This window comes from Prionailurus bengalensis, chromosome A1 (genome assembly GCF_016509475.1).
Source record: "Prionailurus bengalensis isolate Pbe53 chromosome A1, Fcat_Pben_1.1_paternal_pri, whole genome shotgun sequence".
NCBI classification, from domain to species: domain Eukaryota; kingdom Metazoa; phylum Chordata; class Mammalia; order Carnivora; family Felidae; genus Prionailurus; species Prionailurus bengalensis.
Window position 1 is genome coordinate 164,020,616 of NC_057343.1, and position 16,859 is coordinate 164,037,474.

At 32.8% G+C, this 16,859-nt stretch overlaps 1 protein-coding gene across 1 annotated transcript in view; it reads right to left on the bottom strand.

Moving 5' to 3' along the window:
* Positions 1-3,869: 3,869 nt before the first annotated feature.
* Positions 3,870-16,859, bottom strand: part of SLCO6A1 (solute carrier organic anion transporter family member 6A1) — a 92,043-nt gene continuing 79,053 nt past the window's right edge. Inside the window, exons 11-13 of the mRNA XM_043594487.1 lie at positions 8,876-8,940; positions 6,822-6,959; positions 3,870-4,130 (exon numbers count right to left, since the gene is read on the bottom strand). Of these exons, the coding sequence (XP_043450422.1) occupies positions 3,994-4,130; positions 6,822-6,959; positions 8,876-8,940 (340 nt within the window). The 3' untranslated portion in view covers positions 3,870-3,993. The remainder of the gene's footprint in view (positions 4,131-6,821; positions 6,960-8,875; positions 8,941-16,859) is intronic.

Consider the following 16,859-nt stretch of genomic DNA (forward strand, 5'->3'; position numbering starts at 1 on the left):
ATGCTAGTGAGGATGTGGAGAAAAGAAACCCTTCTTCACTGGTGGCAGAATCATAAATTGGTATACCTACTATGGAAAACAGTATGAAGGTTGCTCAAAAATTAAAATAGATCAAACTACCATATGATCTACAGTTCCACTCCTGGAAATAGATCCAAAATAAATAACTATACTGTATCAAAGAGATATCTGCATTCTTATGTTCATAGCATTATTATTTACAATAGTCAAAACGTGGAAACAACCTAAGTGTTCATTAATGATAAGGAAGTTGTAGTATATGTATATACAAAGAATAATATTCAGCCATAAAAAAAGGAAAGAAATCCTTTCATTTGTGATAACATGGATGGACCTGGAAAGCATTTTGACAAGTGAAATAAGTAAGAAAGAGAAAGAAAATATACTGGATAATCTCACTTAAATGTGAATCTAAAAGATAGAGGTAGGGGTTGAGGGGCAGGGAAGAATTTGACAAAGGTGGTCAAAAATACAAACTTCCAGTTATAAGATAAATAAATACTGGAGATATAACGTACAATATGATGACTACAGTTACCACTGCTTATCGTATATTTGAAAGTTGAGAAGAGATATATTGAGTTCTCATCATGAAACAAACAAAAAAAACATTGGTTTTCTTTTTTTTGTATTTATTTGAGATGATGGATATTAATTAAATTTACTGAGGTAATAATTTCACAATATATGTAAGTCAAGCCATTGTGCTGTACACGTTAAACTTATACAGAGCTATTATGTCAATTATGTCTTAACTAACTTGGGGAAAATGAGAGTGAACAACGTTGAGAAGGGAAATTTGCCATTAATAAATCAAAACTTGATACTTTTCTAGACTACATACAGAACACTGAACGCTACATGTTAAAACAAGAAATCTTCAATCCAATATTAATAAGAATTCATTTTTTTAAAGATTGAGGGACTAGGATTTTCATGGTAATTAATTATTCTAAGATTTTGGAGAACATGACATTTGAAGCTCAGAAACTCTCATCAATTCTAAAACATAAGCATTTCTGCTTAATATTATGTGTGCATTCCTTTAAAACATTCCCTTAGGCAAAAATCAAACACCAGAAATAACAAGGCTTATGGAGAAAACATTGTAGAGGTAAACCGCTGCAACTTTGTAACCAGAGTTCTAACCAAAAAACCCACCACAATCTTAATACATTTTAGCACAGCTAAATCCACACTGGGTTTTCACCCAGTACCACTGTTAATCTTTTGTAGGTTTAAACACTGGGACTCACCTCCTTCTGTTGAGATAAAGTTCCTTGGGAACATGAATTTCCAATAGAGATCAACTTCATCAAAAATAAAAATATTTAGAAATAACTTTGCAGCTTCTTCATCTACACTTGCAACTTCACTAGATATGTTAACATTGTGAAAAGCATAATGATTCTCAGTAGCATTAAATTATTCAAAACTGATTCCAAAGGAAGGTATTACTGTAAGTTTTTTAGCTGTTTTTTTAAGACTTCCATTTATTGCCAAGGTCTTCTCTTTAATAGTAAGAAAGATTTTCTTGACTGTTTCAAAAGGTACTAACTTAGTGTTAACCAATTAAACTTCTGGGTTATACTTATATCATTTCTCTATTTACCAATCCACATAATTATAAACTAGTTTGTGACAGAAACAATGTTCTGTTGTATCAGAAGTCTATCTTCAAATTTAAAGTATTAACACTACTATCCAAATTATTATAATTTTTATTATACTTTTATTTTATGAAAAAAGGATAAATATACAGATAATATATACACACACACACATAAACTACAAGCAACTTCAGAATGGATCTGTCATTGTTTTACCTTATTTCCTAGTTGTATATATTTTCAGGTATCTTTTAGATAAGAATATTAATAAAGGATATGAGTAACCTAAGATTATTAAACTAATTCTCCTAGAAAAACCTGTTATATTCTGATATTTAAAATCCTATACACTATAAAAACATACAGTAAATGTTTCATAGGAAGGTATTTAGTTGTGAAAACACAGATCACCACAGATATATTTCTACTACTTAGGTAAACATTAAGTGTAATTATTCTTTTCTGAATGTAGGGCACAGAAATAGATCTTACAGAATCTTTAAAGAAGAAACTCCTGTTTTCACACTCTGATCCTCAAATGTTCTGCAATCCCACTGGAATTTCATATAAAGACTAGTGTGTAGGTTTTCATAAATGCATGTTGGAGTTAAGTAAAAAAGATAGATAGTAGAATATAAATACTCATTGCTTCACAATTTCTTCTGCCAGCCAATCCTGTGAATAGTCCATTTGCAAGGACAGGGATGGAGCTAGAGAGAATTATGCGAAGCGAAATAACTCAGCCAGAGATAGGCATATACCAAATGATTTCACTCATATGTGGAACATAAGAAACAAAACAAATTTATATAGGGGGTAAAAAGAGAGGGAAACCAAGAAACAGACTCTTAACTACAGAGAACAAACTGAGGGTTACTGTATCATTTGGGGGGTCGGGGTGGGGAATGGTTTAAATAGGTGATAGGGATTAAGGAAGGCACTTGTGATGAGCAGTGGGTGTTGTATGTAAGTGATGACTCACTAAATTCTACACCCGGAACTTATATTACACTGTATGTTAATTAACCGGAATTTAAAAAAAAAAAAATTGGAGAAAGGAAAAAAAAAAAGGAATAGGGCAATACATTTACACACAGAGGTCCTTGACTAATGTGTATAACAAAGGAGAAATTCTATCCGTTATTTCTTCTCCCAAGAGAACAATAGAAGCAATGTAGAGAAGTTTTTTTTTTTGTTTTATAACAATCTGACTTTTATACTAACATTTAGAAAATTGCTATAAATTTGGATGGATGTACAATGATGTATGAAATACTTATAACAAAAACTCTCTAGAGAAACACATTTAAGCTTAAAAAAATTCCACAAATGGTTGACACATTTTCTACATTTAAATTTGAATATTTTTGGGGCGCCTGGGTGGCGCAGTCGGTTAAGCGTCCGACTTCAGCCAGGTCACGATCTCGCGGTCCGTGAGTTCGAGCCCCGCGTCAGGCTCTGGGCTGATGGCTCGGAGCCTGGAGCCTGTTTCCGATTCTGTGTCTCCCTCTCTCTCTCTGTTCCTCCCCCGTTCATGCTCTGTCTCTCTCTGTCCCAAATATAAAATAAACGTTGAAAAAAAAAATTTAAAAAAATAAATTTGAATATTTTTCACATGAAATAATTATAATTGTCATACAATTAAATATAAAAACACAAAAATGGAAATCAGCTCAGGCATCAGGTAGTCTTTATCAATAAAACTCAAGTCAAAGTAAAAATAAAGATGTATATGATCATTTTGACTTTTGTGTCTACTAAAATTAAAGGAGCATGAAACTATGTATTGCAAATTAGGCAACTGACCAGAGATAGTTTCAAAAGAAACCTCTCCATGGTGAAATAAAAGATAAATAAAATGTTAATTTTTAAGAAGCTTGAAACTGCCTTCTTTTGGAGAATACGTATGACATTAATTTAAATTTTTATTATATGAACTGGAATGAAAAATCTAATTTTATTTTGAAAAATTATTGAGAAATAAACATCCACAGCCCGAATTAAATAAGAAGAACAAACTATATGAATCCTAAGTAGTCCTACATAACCAAAAGCTAATAATACATGTCACTAACAGAATTAACTTATGTATATTTTCCCACTTCTGCTTCATTTTTCATTAAAAGTATTCTTTTTATTAGTTATTAAATGTGTATTTTACAATATATTTCAAAAATCCAAAACACAGGGACTATATTATTATATTTGTACTCAAACTATAATAAACTTACGGGATCATATGAGTCACATTCATTTATTAAACATGTAACTATATTATAATTATTTCAAATTTTATTAGTATAACATTCCATTGATGGACTGACAGTGTATAATTCTTCCACATTAATGATCCAGTTATAAATTAGTTTTTTCTTTTTTTTTTTACTGTTGGATTCTTCACGGGCATATGCAGGATTTCACTGTTATCCTTTGGTAAATATTTACATAGGCAAAGTGCAATAGCAGTGAAGAAGATAGTGACTACTTTGCAAATACAACCTGAATTAAAAAAAAAAAAAACATCAGATGTGTCAATCTATCTAGAGCAAAAATATTTGTGGAAAGAATGCTATTTACCAAAGAAATGGTAAGTATATGTAATCTCTTTAAAATATCAATTTTCTAATTATAGAATGTAATTAATGTTATAAACGTATCAAGTTACTAAAGGGGATTTTTTAATGTTTACAAAAGCTTTAAAATTTCTTTAAAAAGTGTGTCTTTTTTTCACAGAATGTATTAACTCTAAAGCTTAAAAATACATTGCTGCTAACTTAAATATCAATAGGAAGTGGAACCTATTTAAGCCACTTCATGCAGCTTTATTCTTTTTGAAAAAAATCACCATTTTCCAAATATAAACAGAAATATTACAAGCATTATATAAAAGTACTTGCGCTTAGAATGCAAAAGACCCTGAAAATTAAAGTAAAAAATATTCTAGAGCAACAACATCAATTATCTGACAATATCAATTATAGTGGTTACAAAAGATAAACATTAATGCGTTTGTCATTTATAATGACACAATAATTTTCATACATTTATAATAGCCCAACACTGCAAACAACCAAATGAATTTTAACAAGAGAATGGATAGATTATAGTATATTCACAAAATGAAACAGTATTTGGAAATTTTTTTTAAAGGACAAACTACTGCTATAGAATAACATGGATGAATCTCCCAAAAGCATAATATTAAGCAACACAGAAAAACAAAAGAGTATATACTGCATTCCATTTGCATAAATTTTTAGAACAGAAAGAGCCAACATATTATAATAGAAACCTGAAACAGGTTTATCTCCAGAGGAAGGAAATTGACTGAAAAGGGACAGGGGATAAATTTCTACAGCTTGTTTTGAGGTGCTGGTTCCACAGATGCACTCATTTATCAAAAGCCATCAAACTAAAAACCTAAGATATATGTTAATTGCATCTTCATTACATCTCAATTTTTTTTTAAAGATACATTTTTCACAAACTAAACACAGTGTGACCAGCATCTGGATCAAGAACAAAACAGCTGTCAACACCCCAGAAGCTTTCCTTCATGTTTCCTCAAAGTCACTAACCAGAATGGGTTACTTTTATTTTTGAAATATAGTTATAGCAGGTCAAAATTATGTAAGTGGAACCACAGAGTGCATACTCAGTTGTTTGATTTCTTTCTTTCAAAATTATGTTTGTATGATTAATTCATATTTTATATAATTGTGTACCTTCTGTCTTCATTGCCATATACCATTCCATTGTTGATATTACCACAATTTATATATCCATTCCATTGTTTATTGACTGATTATTAAATTTTGTGAATTCTTTCAAGTCTTTTGTCCATTTTTTCCATTATTTATCCTTTGCTTGTTTTGATATATGGGAGTTCTTTATATATTTTGGACATTGGTTCCTTTTTACACTTTACCTTCTAAACTATGGTTGTCTATTAATTATTTCTTTTAACGATCAGAACTTTAAAAAGTTTACACTAAACTGCCACAAAAGCATATTCTTATTTCAGTTTCTTCTGTTTGCCCTTTCCAACTGTATTTCTCTATGTCCTTTATTATTGTTATCTCCTTTTAGTAGCTCCTTAGCAGGATCTCTAAGCAGTTCACCAGCTTTGTCAATTTTGTGCTGAGTTGGAAAATAGATAAGCATGTTACATATATATCTAAAATAAAAATTAAAAGGCTCGGTAGTGCCTTAAGAGGACTTCCTTAAGAACAAAACCTAGTTTTGTTGAATTATCTCTGAGAAATTAATTTTGACTTCTTAAAGGTCACTTTTTACTTTTTAATTGTTTTTTAAATTTTACTTTACTCAATGTTCAGTGTAGACTAAGTTTGCTGGATAATTGACTTTTGAATTACAAGGCACCACTATATACTGTTCATCACAGAAGTATTTGTTACTGGTAAATATTAGAGTCTATCATTATGTTTCTTCAAATTAAGGAACTCATTTAAATCACAAAACATATAAACACTTTTAAATATTTATCATACCAACATCTATACAATAAAATTATTGAATGTTAGTAGAGATTAAGACTTGAGACATTATATAGGCCAACATCCTCACTTTACAGATGAACAAATTGAAATCAAGGGAGATATGTATTTTCTAGAGTAATACAAGCATATCTAGATTTTCTCAAAGCTGACCATAACACAGCTCATACCACCGTAGTATCTCAATTCCTCATATCTTTATTTATTCAATAAATACTGAATACTTGCTAGGTAGGCTGTTACATCGTTAAGCAAGAGAGACTGTGAAACTCACATGTAAGTAGGGTGAGAGTATCCTGATGTTCTCTGGGGATGTGAAAAAATTTTTTTAATTGTCCAATCTTTTACTATGTAAATAGCAAGGGTTACAAGGTCAAGCAACTTGGTTGTATATGTATATGGACAAAATTACTTCCCAAATTGAAATTTTGCTAATTACCACCCTTTATTCAGGAACAACATAAAACAATTGTGTATTTAATGCAGTGACTCAAATATTCATATAAATACTTTAATACTTCAGTTTCTAAAATATTTTCTATATAATAAGGGTTCTTTAAACATCAAAATATTCATTTGTTCATAGTTTATTATTATTGTACATTACTATAAACAACCATACATGTTTAAAACAGTTTTACTTTTCTGTAATTCTTTAATAGGTATCACTTACATATTCCTACCAATAGGTAGGCCATTTTCATCTTGTTATAGATCCAACAATTTCCTTTTTTCCCACAGTATTCAGTCTCCCGAAAGATACAAGAAATATCTGCTGTCATTTTAAAAACTATTGGTCCAGGTATAGTCCCTATGAAAAATGCAATAATTATAAATGCTCCATGAAAACACTACAGGTTAGGATAAGTATGACTTTTATTCTAAAATTAAACTGATGTATTTAGCCATCATCACATTTAAATATATCATTTAAAATTATCTAAGAATTTACTTATAAATAGGATTATTAAGAACTGTAAAAAACTGTATTTTTTAAAAATCCTTATTCCTGTAGGTATAAAAAATTAGTTGCTTTCATATTTTTAGAATGACATACATGTAATCAGTTTATGTTTTTATGTTCTCTATGTTTTCAATCAATGAAAAGTTAGTTTTTTAATGCAATGTACATCTGTTATTTATCAAGATATTGAGAGAAATAACTAGGAATGTAAATGTTTTGGTATGTTTGTAGCAACCCTAGATTCAGAGGACCTCATATCCAGAAGAAGAGTTGTGTACTGCCTTACGTAAATTTCTGTATACTCTCAGAGACAACATCTCCTCAGCAACAATTTCAGCTAAAAATGAATTAGAAGTCATTTTTAAAAAGTCACCCCAAAGACATTAGAACTGAAATCTCAGAACTAAGATATCTTTACTGACATCTAGTTTACTATAACTTCATTATGTTAGGGCCCTCATGCTTCATGACTTATGACTCCTGCCAAAGACCACTATTCAAGATCACTATCAAAGATTACCAATTCTCCCAATCTTATTGAGTGCTGGCACTCTGTTTATAATCGTTCAAGGTCTAAAACCTAAGCCTACTATTCATTTTTTCTATTTTCCTTCATATTTTTCCAATCCATGATAAATCTTTAGGACACTAACTCTAAACATATCTTGGATATGTTGATTTCTGTGTCTCTTTCACAACCTCCAGAATCCAATTTAACATAATTCTGGTTTAGACTGCAGCAAAAGCCTTTTTTTCCTTTACATTTATCTTCTATAAGTATTTTTCCCTCCAGAAGCAGAGTTATCTTTTAAACAGAAAACAGATAATATCTATCCTCTGCTTCAAATTATCTGTTGGCAAAATACTGTTAGATATAGAGGCAATCTGTATCTAAAGTATCATCTTGTTCCACCCTCTTCCAACAAAAATGTATCAGTCTCACTAGCTTCCTTTCTCATGTCAGAAACTGTTTATGCATTAGCTGTTTCTTAGGTTCTGTCTTCCAAAACAAATCTGTCCTTATCGATCAGGCCATGATTCACATAAAAATATGCTCTCATTTTTCCTAATTAAAAAGAGCCAATTTGAACCGCACATATTGATCTAGGTAGAGAATTATTTCTCTGATCCCTATCCAAGCCACACTTAAATTTTTCTATGTTCTTGACTCCATTTATCATATGTCTTTCAGTCTTCAATCCAGTTTAATCTCGTTTCCTTGCCCCATCAATATTTTTAATCAACTTTTGAATCAGGGGTGCTAATACAGTCATAATGTAGATAATTTAGATTTGAAAGCTAGTTTTTGCTATTTTAAGAAAGCCTGAAGTACAGAGTGCATTACCATCTGAGAAAAACAATTTTTTTCTTTGTCTGTAAGTCCTTAAAAACATCAGAGTCTTTGGTAACGAAAATGTTGTTAGTGACTCCCCAAACATGCAAGCAGTGTTGTGGTTATGTGTTTTGTTTCAGCTTACCAAACCACTTGGACAAGATTGATGAATATACATCTAATCAAATAGACTGTCCTGTCTGATCAAATATAGTATTAATGCATATTTTATATGACAGGATCGGCTTTGCATTATGTATTGTCTTTTTACATAAATATTGTCTCCTAAATTCTGCAAAGCAGCTCCCCCATTCACTTGTGTTGTGTCAGTTTACCATTTTTATTTATTTGAAATTCTAAATATACATGTAGACACACATATCAAAAAATCAACAATTCACTGTAATAAAAGATTGCCGAAAGTCCATACCAAATATTCTCAAAAACACAAAGGCCAAACCCAAGGCCAAAGAACGTTGATTGTCGGATACAATCCTGTGAGCAAAGAGTAATGATATTATCAAAACATTACTATTAATAGCTTTAGAGAATTTGCTAGGTTATTATTATTATTTTATTACTATTATAAATTTTTTGTTATTTTTTTTACTCTTCATCAGTTAAACTAAAAATCTTTAGCCAGTTAACAGAGTTCAATCTAGGTGAATTAAAGAAGTACAATTCCTTCAATTCTTCATATCCTTCCCCTTGCCAACTGATTCCAAAGCTTCTTGCTCTTCACAAGGAGGAAACATTTATGGGCCAGACCCTCTGCCCCAGCCTCTTTTTTCCTTTGCTGAAAAAAAAATTTGGCACTAACTATCACACTTACCTTTTCTCCATTTCGAGGTGCACATCCACTACTTTATATTTCTCCTTTTTCCCCTGTGAGATCCACTCTACATTTCTTTACCTTTATCTCTGTCTTGAGAGCTGATCTAAATGTGCTACATCAATAGGCTCTCTTGCCTTCTGGCTTCTCATTACAGTTTGCCAATTGGGTACTCGAGAGTGAGGAAGGAGAGTGAGGTCAAGGTGTTTCTTCCCAGCTTCTCTCCCCAGAGTGAAATCCTGCTGACTAGGTCACTAGGCAAAGCAGTCCTCTCTACAGGTCTCTCTCTTTCCTACCCTTGTTTTCTTTTGGGCAAGTGGTAACAGACCAGGGGTACTGCACTATATACCTTATGATTCTTATACTCCACCCACATTTTAAATAGCCACTTTCTTCAACCTTGCTTAAATTGTCCTAATTTGAGAGCCCCTTCTCTTTCCTGCTGGACCTCTGTTACCCTCACTATTCAAAAGCTAAAACAAACAAAAATAATTTTCCAAATATAAAAAATGAAGCTCTCTGTATTTCCTATAGGTCAAAGCAAGTATTTGTTTTTTAAAAAATGCATAAGGGGTGCCTGGGTGGCTCAGTCAGTTAAGCGGCCGACTTCGGCTCAGGTCATGATCTCACAGTCCGTGAGTTCAAGCCCCACATCGGGCTCTGTGCTGACAGCTCAGAGCCTGGAGCCTGTTTCAGATTCTGTGTCTCCCTCTCTCTGACCCTCCCCCGTTCATGCTCTGTCTCTCTCTGTCTCAAAAATAAATAAACGTTAAAAAAAAATAAAAAAATAAAATAAATGCACAAAACCACATATCAGTTTGGAGACTCAATTGAAAATACAATAAAAAATAATAAACCATTGAACATTTTAGGAAGTAAAAAAATAAAAACTACATTTTATTAAAAAAAAAAACTCTTTGCTTACCATTTTTTTCCTTGTTCTAGGACTTGCACAATGAACTAATATGACCAATATTTTCATCCAAACAACTCAATATACTAAAATGTAGCATTCATACAATATTTTGTGACTATCTCACAAAAAGTAAGGTAATTCCACCCATATCAACCTGGTGGAAATATTCTTTCCTCAAATGTTTACTCCTAGGAAAATGAAAACAAATTAACCAATCCTCAAAAGATAATGGTATTTTTAAATAAAAAAATAATTTATACTTCCATAGTAAGCAGATTCTTAAGGGAGGAAAAAGAAAGTGTCACATTTTAGAACTACACTTTAGTATAGGTCTTGGTATAAAGTGGAGATAATAATATCCCTAACTATAATTGAGTGTTCTGCTTCATTTAGCACATGTAGTTTTCTTACATGGATTATCATTGCTTTCCGAAGCATATATAGAACTGACCATAATTCATAAGTAGCATTATTAAGAAGCATTTATGTATTGGGAGCGCCTCGGTAGGTCATTCGGTTGAGCTTCCAACTCGATTTCAGTTCAGGTCATGATTTCCCAATCATGAGATCAAGCCCCATGTCAGCTCTGCACTGAGCATGGAGCCTGCTTGGGATTCTCTCTCTCTCTCTCTCTCTCTCTCTCTCTTTCAAAATAATTAAATAAATAAACTTTTAAAAAAGAAGCATTTTTTGTATCTTCACTTCTGATATACAAGATAAAAAGATCAATGGTTCCCAGGATTTTCCATCAGTTAAATGAATAACACAAAATAAATAATAGCTTTGTATTAAAAATATTTAATGGAAAATGAATGAAGCGAATGGTTTTTTGTATATTGTCTAATAAGTAAGGCTATAATAGGGTGTTTAAGAATATCATGGAATAAACAAAAATTTGTTAGTACTCTTCCAAAACGTAAAAAGGCAGCTTCCACTATCTCTCATGACTTCTAAACTTATATTTCCACTCCACATCATTCTTATAAGACATCAGCTCTAGATTTAAATTCCTGTTTTGCACAAAATCTGCTCCTTCCCCAGTGCTCCCCCATCACAAGTGGAGCTGTCATCCACCATCATGCAGTGTTCAAGTCCAAAATGTGAAAAGAGGCACCTGTGATCCCATCCTTTTCCTCATGGACCAGAACCAATAACCAAATACTGTGATTTTTAAAAATACATTTTTTGGTCCTTTCTCTGATTTAAAAAAATATATATTTAATCTCTAATTCCACCAGCCTATTCCAAGTCTATATCTTTCTCCTGAAAACAAACCCCCCCCAAAAAATGAAATGACTTCCTAATTTATCTCCCAACAACCATCCTTATACTTTCAGCCCACTCTCCATCTAAGAGCCAAAGTGATTTTTCTGTACTGTGAAACTCTGATTACTTCACTGTCTCCAGTATGATCCTTTAACAGCTTCCCCTTGTTCTTATGATAAAACCTAGAATTGCAAAAGAACATTTACAAGAGTCACCCTTATCACATCAGTCTTACTGGATGCCACTTCACACCTCACTTTTGCCTTCATTACCCTCCTTGTTCACGACATTCTATATAACACAACAATCTTACAAAGCTACTTCTCCCACTCGGAATCTTCACATGTGTCCTTCCCACTGTGTGAATACTCATCCCCTATCCCTCAGGGCTCAGCTTAAATATCAGTTCTTCAGGAACACCCTCTCTGAATCCTCACGCAGAGTGAGACCGTCCTATAATTTTCTCATCGAATTTTACTGCATTTTCTTTGCAGTGTGTTTTAAAATTATAAGAGAATATTTATTAGTCAAGACACATTTTTTTGGTGGAGGGCGCCTGGGTGGCTCAGTCAGTTAAGCCGCCGACTTCGGCTCGGGTCATGATCTTGCAGTTTGTGGGTTCAAGTCCCAAGTCGGGCTCTGTTGGAAAGGAAAGAATTGAAGAACTAGTTTTTCTTAATAAGCCCCTGATAGAGAGATACAGACAAGTTAGGATACTTTTCTGTTTAGACTTTACTTCACACAGCGTCAGATTGCAACAAATTTCTCCAGAGGAAAAACAATTTTGTCATTCTTAGTCCCGTGTAATCACCAGTAACTCTGCCAGTTTGCTTGCCCCAGGGGTGACCCTCTACCTGGACCTAGTCCAGACTGTCAGGATGTAGCCTTCATCAAGAATTGGCCAAGAATCTCAGGGACAGCTTTAGATCTCCAATTCACCTCTAAAAACTTCTGCTCTCTCTGGAATTTTAATCCCTCTAGTCCTCTGCCTTTAAATGTATTATTTTTATCATGTAACCCATCTTTTCTTATTGTCCTCTGTAGGACCATTGGCTTACTACAAACTCCATCCTACCCCTCTTCCTTGACTCTAAATATCACTCATTTGACAACGATTTCACAATTTATGTCTTTGACTTTGAATCTTATTGTATTTTTAAAATTAAACTTTATTTGTTGAATTTGTAGTATAATTACATGCTTTGGAAAGCAAAACAATATAAAGAGAATATGCTGAAGAAACCTGCTTGCTTCCACCCTTGCTGTCATCTACCTCTATTTCTGCCCCCTCCTTTTGGTTACCTTTAGGTTACCATTTTAATTACATTCTTTTTTATACCTAGTGTTATTTTATGCAAATACAAATAAGTGTAAATGCATATCTCTATATTTATTTCTTTCTTCACAGGAAGTAGCATACTATATTCACTGTTCTTTTTTCGTGTAACAATATACTAAGATCCTTTCCTACATGAATATAGAGCTCCACCCTATTAATTTTTTTAGTTGCATTACATTTCATGTGCAAAATGCAATCATTTATTCAACCAGTCTGTGGCTCCTTCACACTTAGATTTTTCCCACTGTTTTGTTTCATATATATATATATATATATACACGCATACACACACATACACATACACCCATGTATATTATATATCATATCATATATATATGAAATACAAACATATACATATATGATATAGATAAACTTACAGATGTAAATGTATCTGTTTACAGGATGTCCACAATAAGGATTTCAAGAAGTATAAGTGCTGGCATAAAGGATAAGCACATCTGCAAATTTTTTAGGTATTAAAGATCCCCTTTCACAGGAGATGTACTACGTTGTGCTCTTTCAAGCAATATTATGAAGGTACTTGTTTCTACATGGCCACATAAACAGATTCTATAATCAAAGTTTTATTCCTGTCACCTAGGTAAGAACTACTATCACATTAAAATTTTAATTTCTATGTCACTTATTATGGGTATGGCTGAACATTCCTTCACGTTTGCATTTTTGCTTTCTCTTTGATGCTTTTCCACTTCTCTACAGAGTTGTTAATCATAAGAGAGCTTTACTTATTAGAGGGATTAATCTTTTTATATGATAAGAGTTGCTTATACTTATTGTTGCTTGAATTTTGACTTTGGTTATTATTTTTAATTTTATGGAGTACCTTTTTTCAGTCTTTCCCATTTTTACATTTTGAGTCATAGTTGGAAATACCTTGCTCGTTTCTTTTCTTATCTTTTTTTAACATTTATTTATTATTGAGAGACAGAGAGACACAGAGCTTGAGCAGGGGAGGGGTAGAGAGAGGCGGAGACATAGAATCCGAAGTAGGCTCCAGGCTCTGAGCTGTCAGCACAGAGCCCGACGCGGGGCTCGAACTCACAAACTGCAAGATCATGACCTGAGCAGAAGTCGGTCACTTAACCAACTGAGCCACCCAGGTACCCCAATACCTTGCGCTTTTAAAGATAATAGTGAAATAAGTACATTTTTTTCTTTTTTTAAAAAAGAGATAAGCTCTAAATTTTTTTTATGTTTATTCATTTTTGAAAGACAGAGACAGAACACAAGCAGGGGTGAGGCAGAAAGAGAGGGGGACACAGAATCTGAAGTAGGCTCCAGGCTCTGAGCTGTCAGTGCACAGCCCAACGTGGGGCTTGAACTCACAAACCTTGAGATCATGACCTGAGCTGAAGTCAGACGCTCAACCAAATTAGCCACACAGGCACCCAGGGTCAATTTTTTTTTCTAGCACTTGTATTGCTTAACACTTTTTTTTTTTTTTTTAATCTTTGTTCCATTTTAGTTTTCTCTGGTGTGTTTATACTCTGGATATTTTTTTTTTCCCCCTGAAGACAATCTCATTATACTCAAACAAATCTCTTTTTCTTTCCCCCTTCTTTCTTTTTTATTTTCTTTCTTTCTCTTTCTTTCTTTTTTTTTTTTATTTTTTTTAATGCTTATTTATTTATGAGAAAGAGAGACACAGAGTGCGAGCAGGAGAGGGGCAAAGAGTGAAACACAGAATCCAAACCAGGCTCCAGGCTCTGAGCTGTCAGCACAGAGCCTGACGCGGCGCTCGAACCCACCAACTGTAGGATCATGACCTGAGCTGAAGTCGGACACTTAACTGACTAAGCCACCCAGGCGCCCCTCTTTCTTTTTATTTTATTTTTTTTTTTTACAAGAAAGAGAAAGAGAGAGAGAGCATAAGCTGGGAGTTGGGGGAGACAAAGAGAGAGAGAGAGAGAATCTTAAGCCCATTCCACACCCGGCGCAGAGCCCAACATGGGCATGTGGGGCTCAGTAACATGACCCTGGGACCATGATGTGAGCCAAACTCAAGAGTCAGATGCTAAACCAACTAAGCCACCCAGGTGCTTTCTAAAAGATGAATCTTTGATTCACTTCTTTAAGATCTCACTTTCATTTTACATTAAATCCCCATATAATCTGAGATCTATTTCTAGACTTACTGTCATTCTATTCATAAATCAATACTATATTGTTTTAATAATTAAAATTTTATGGTACATTTTAGCTTATGAGACTAAAGCTCCATTATTGTGTTCCTTTGTTTAAGATTCCCAAGCTATTCTTGCTTGTTATTTTTCCCTAAGAGATCTAAAATCAGATTTTAAAGTCCAATAATTCTATTCTATTAATTATTACATTAAAATTATCAATTAACTCAAAAAGAACTAATATATTGGTGATGTTAGGTCTTCTATCCGTATATTGAATACATCTTCCCCAACTGTTAAGTCAGTCTATTTTTGTAATATTCATATGTGTGTGTATGTACATGTGTGTGTTTCATTTTTTTTTTTACTTTTTATTTTGAAATTATTTATTTCTGAAGCTGACAGGTGGTTATAAAAGTAGTACAAAGTACCATGTGTTCCTTTACCCAGCATCCCCCAGTGATGAAAGCTTATGTAACTATTATATAATATTAAAACCAGGAAAACGAAATGCACTTATTTATGTTAATCAGACTACAGACCTTAGTCTGTTTTCATTTTCCAGTTAATGTAGGTTAAAAAATTAATTTTAACTGAATTTGTGTGTGTGTGTGTGTCTGTGTGTGTGCATGAGTGCATGTAGCTCTAAGTGTGTGTTATTTTTTTATATACTGGAGCTTACTGAATTTTTATCTAAATATATTGGCTATTATTTCTAATACAATATAAAAAGAACTGGTAATATTGTTCTTGGAAGTTTTATTGTAACTGGAAGACAAACACTAGCATTCAACTCCTACCAAGAATGAAGGATCCTATGTTTAACATACGTTTCTTTCACTCAGGATTTCTTAATAGACTATACCCTAGGATAAAAGCAATCTGGATATTGATAAGGACTTTTAGAGACTTAAACCCAACCTCAAACCAACTAAATTCCTGTTTGGATTACAGGGAACTGTTCCAATTCTGTGTGTTTAAATAAAGCTATTGTAAAAAAAAAAAGTGGAGTTATTAATGTCTCTAGCCTCTATTGTTCTTAGTACACAAAATTCCATACATTATTAAAAATAATTACAGAATTATAAAAGACAGGGCCAAGAGAAAAAAATACAATATAATAGTTTTACAGAATATTCAGATACTAGATACCTAACAGAGATTTTAAATTTGGGGAATTAATATACCCAAGAAAATAAATGATAAGACAGAGAATTTTTTCAGAGAATTAGAATCTTGAAAGGAAATGAAATTCTATAACTGAAAAATACACTAATTAGAATTAAGTATTCAATAGGTGACTTTCATAGCTCATTAAACACAGATGAAAATATAATTAGTAAACTAGAGTGTAGGTAACTAGAAAAGCGAGTAGAGATAGGATTAATACATCGGAAATTAGAAAAGTGAAAAAACTTAGTCTGAAGCACAAAACATAAAAACAAATAAAAATAGAATGCAAAAGATAGTAAGAGACACATGGACACAGTAAAAGGTTTATGATATGTATAATTAATATTCCAAAGGTGAATAGAGAAAGAATGGAGCAAAAGGAATATTTGAAGAAACAATATGTAAGAATTCTCCTAAATCAATGAAAGTGGGTGTGGTAGATAATCACCCAAAATGGTGGTCATCAATTCCTTTTTTGTTGTTGTTGTTTTTTCTGTATACATGCTAGTTGTATGTGACATCAAAAAGCAGAACCTAATGATCTTCTTCCTGAAACATAATGATTTTGTTAGCAAAAAGAATGCATAAAAGTAACATTCTTGGACTTCTAGCCTAGGTCAAATAAAGCCTTGTTGCTTATGCCTTACAGCTTATGCTTGGGTCCCTTGGAACACTAAAGCTGGGGACACCCCCTTTTGGAACTATAATACTTTGTTAGCAGAAGTACAAGTCACATAAGGAAGC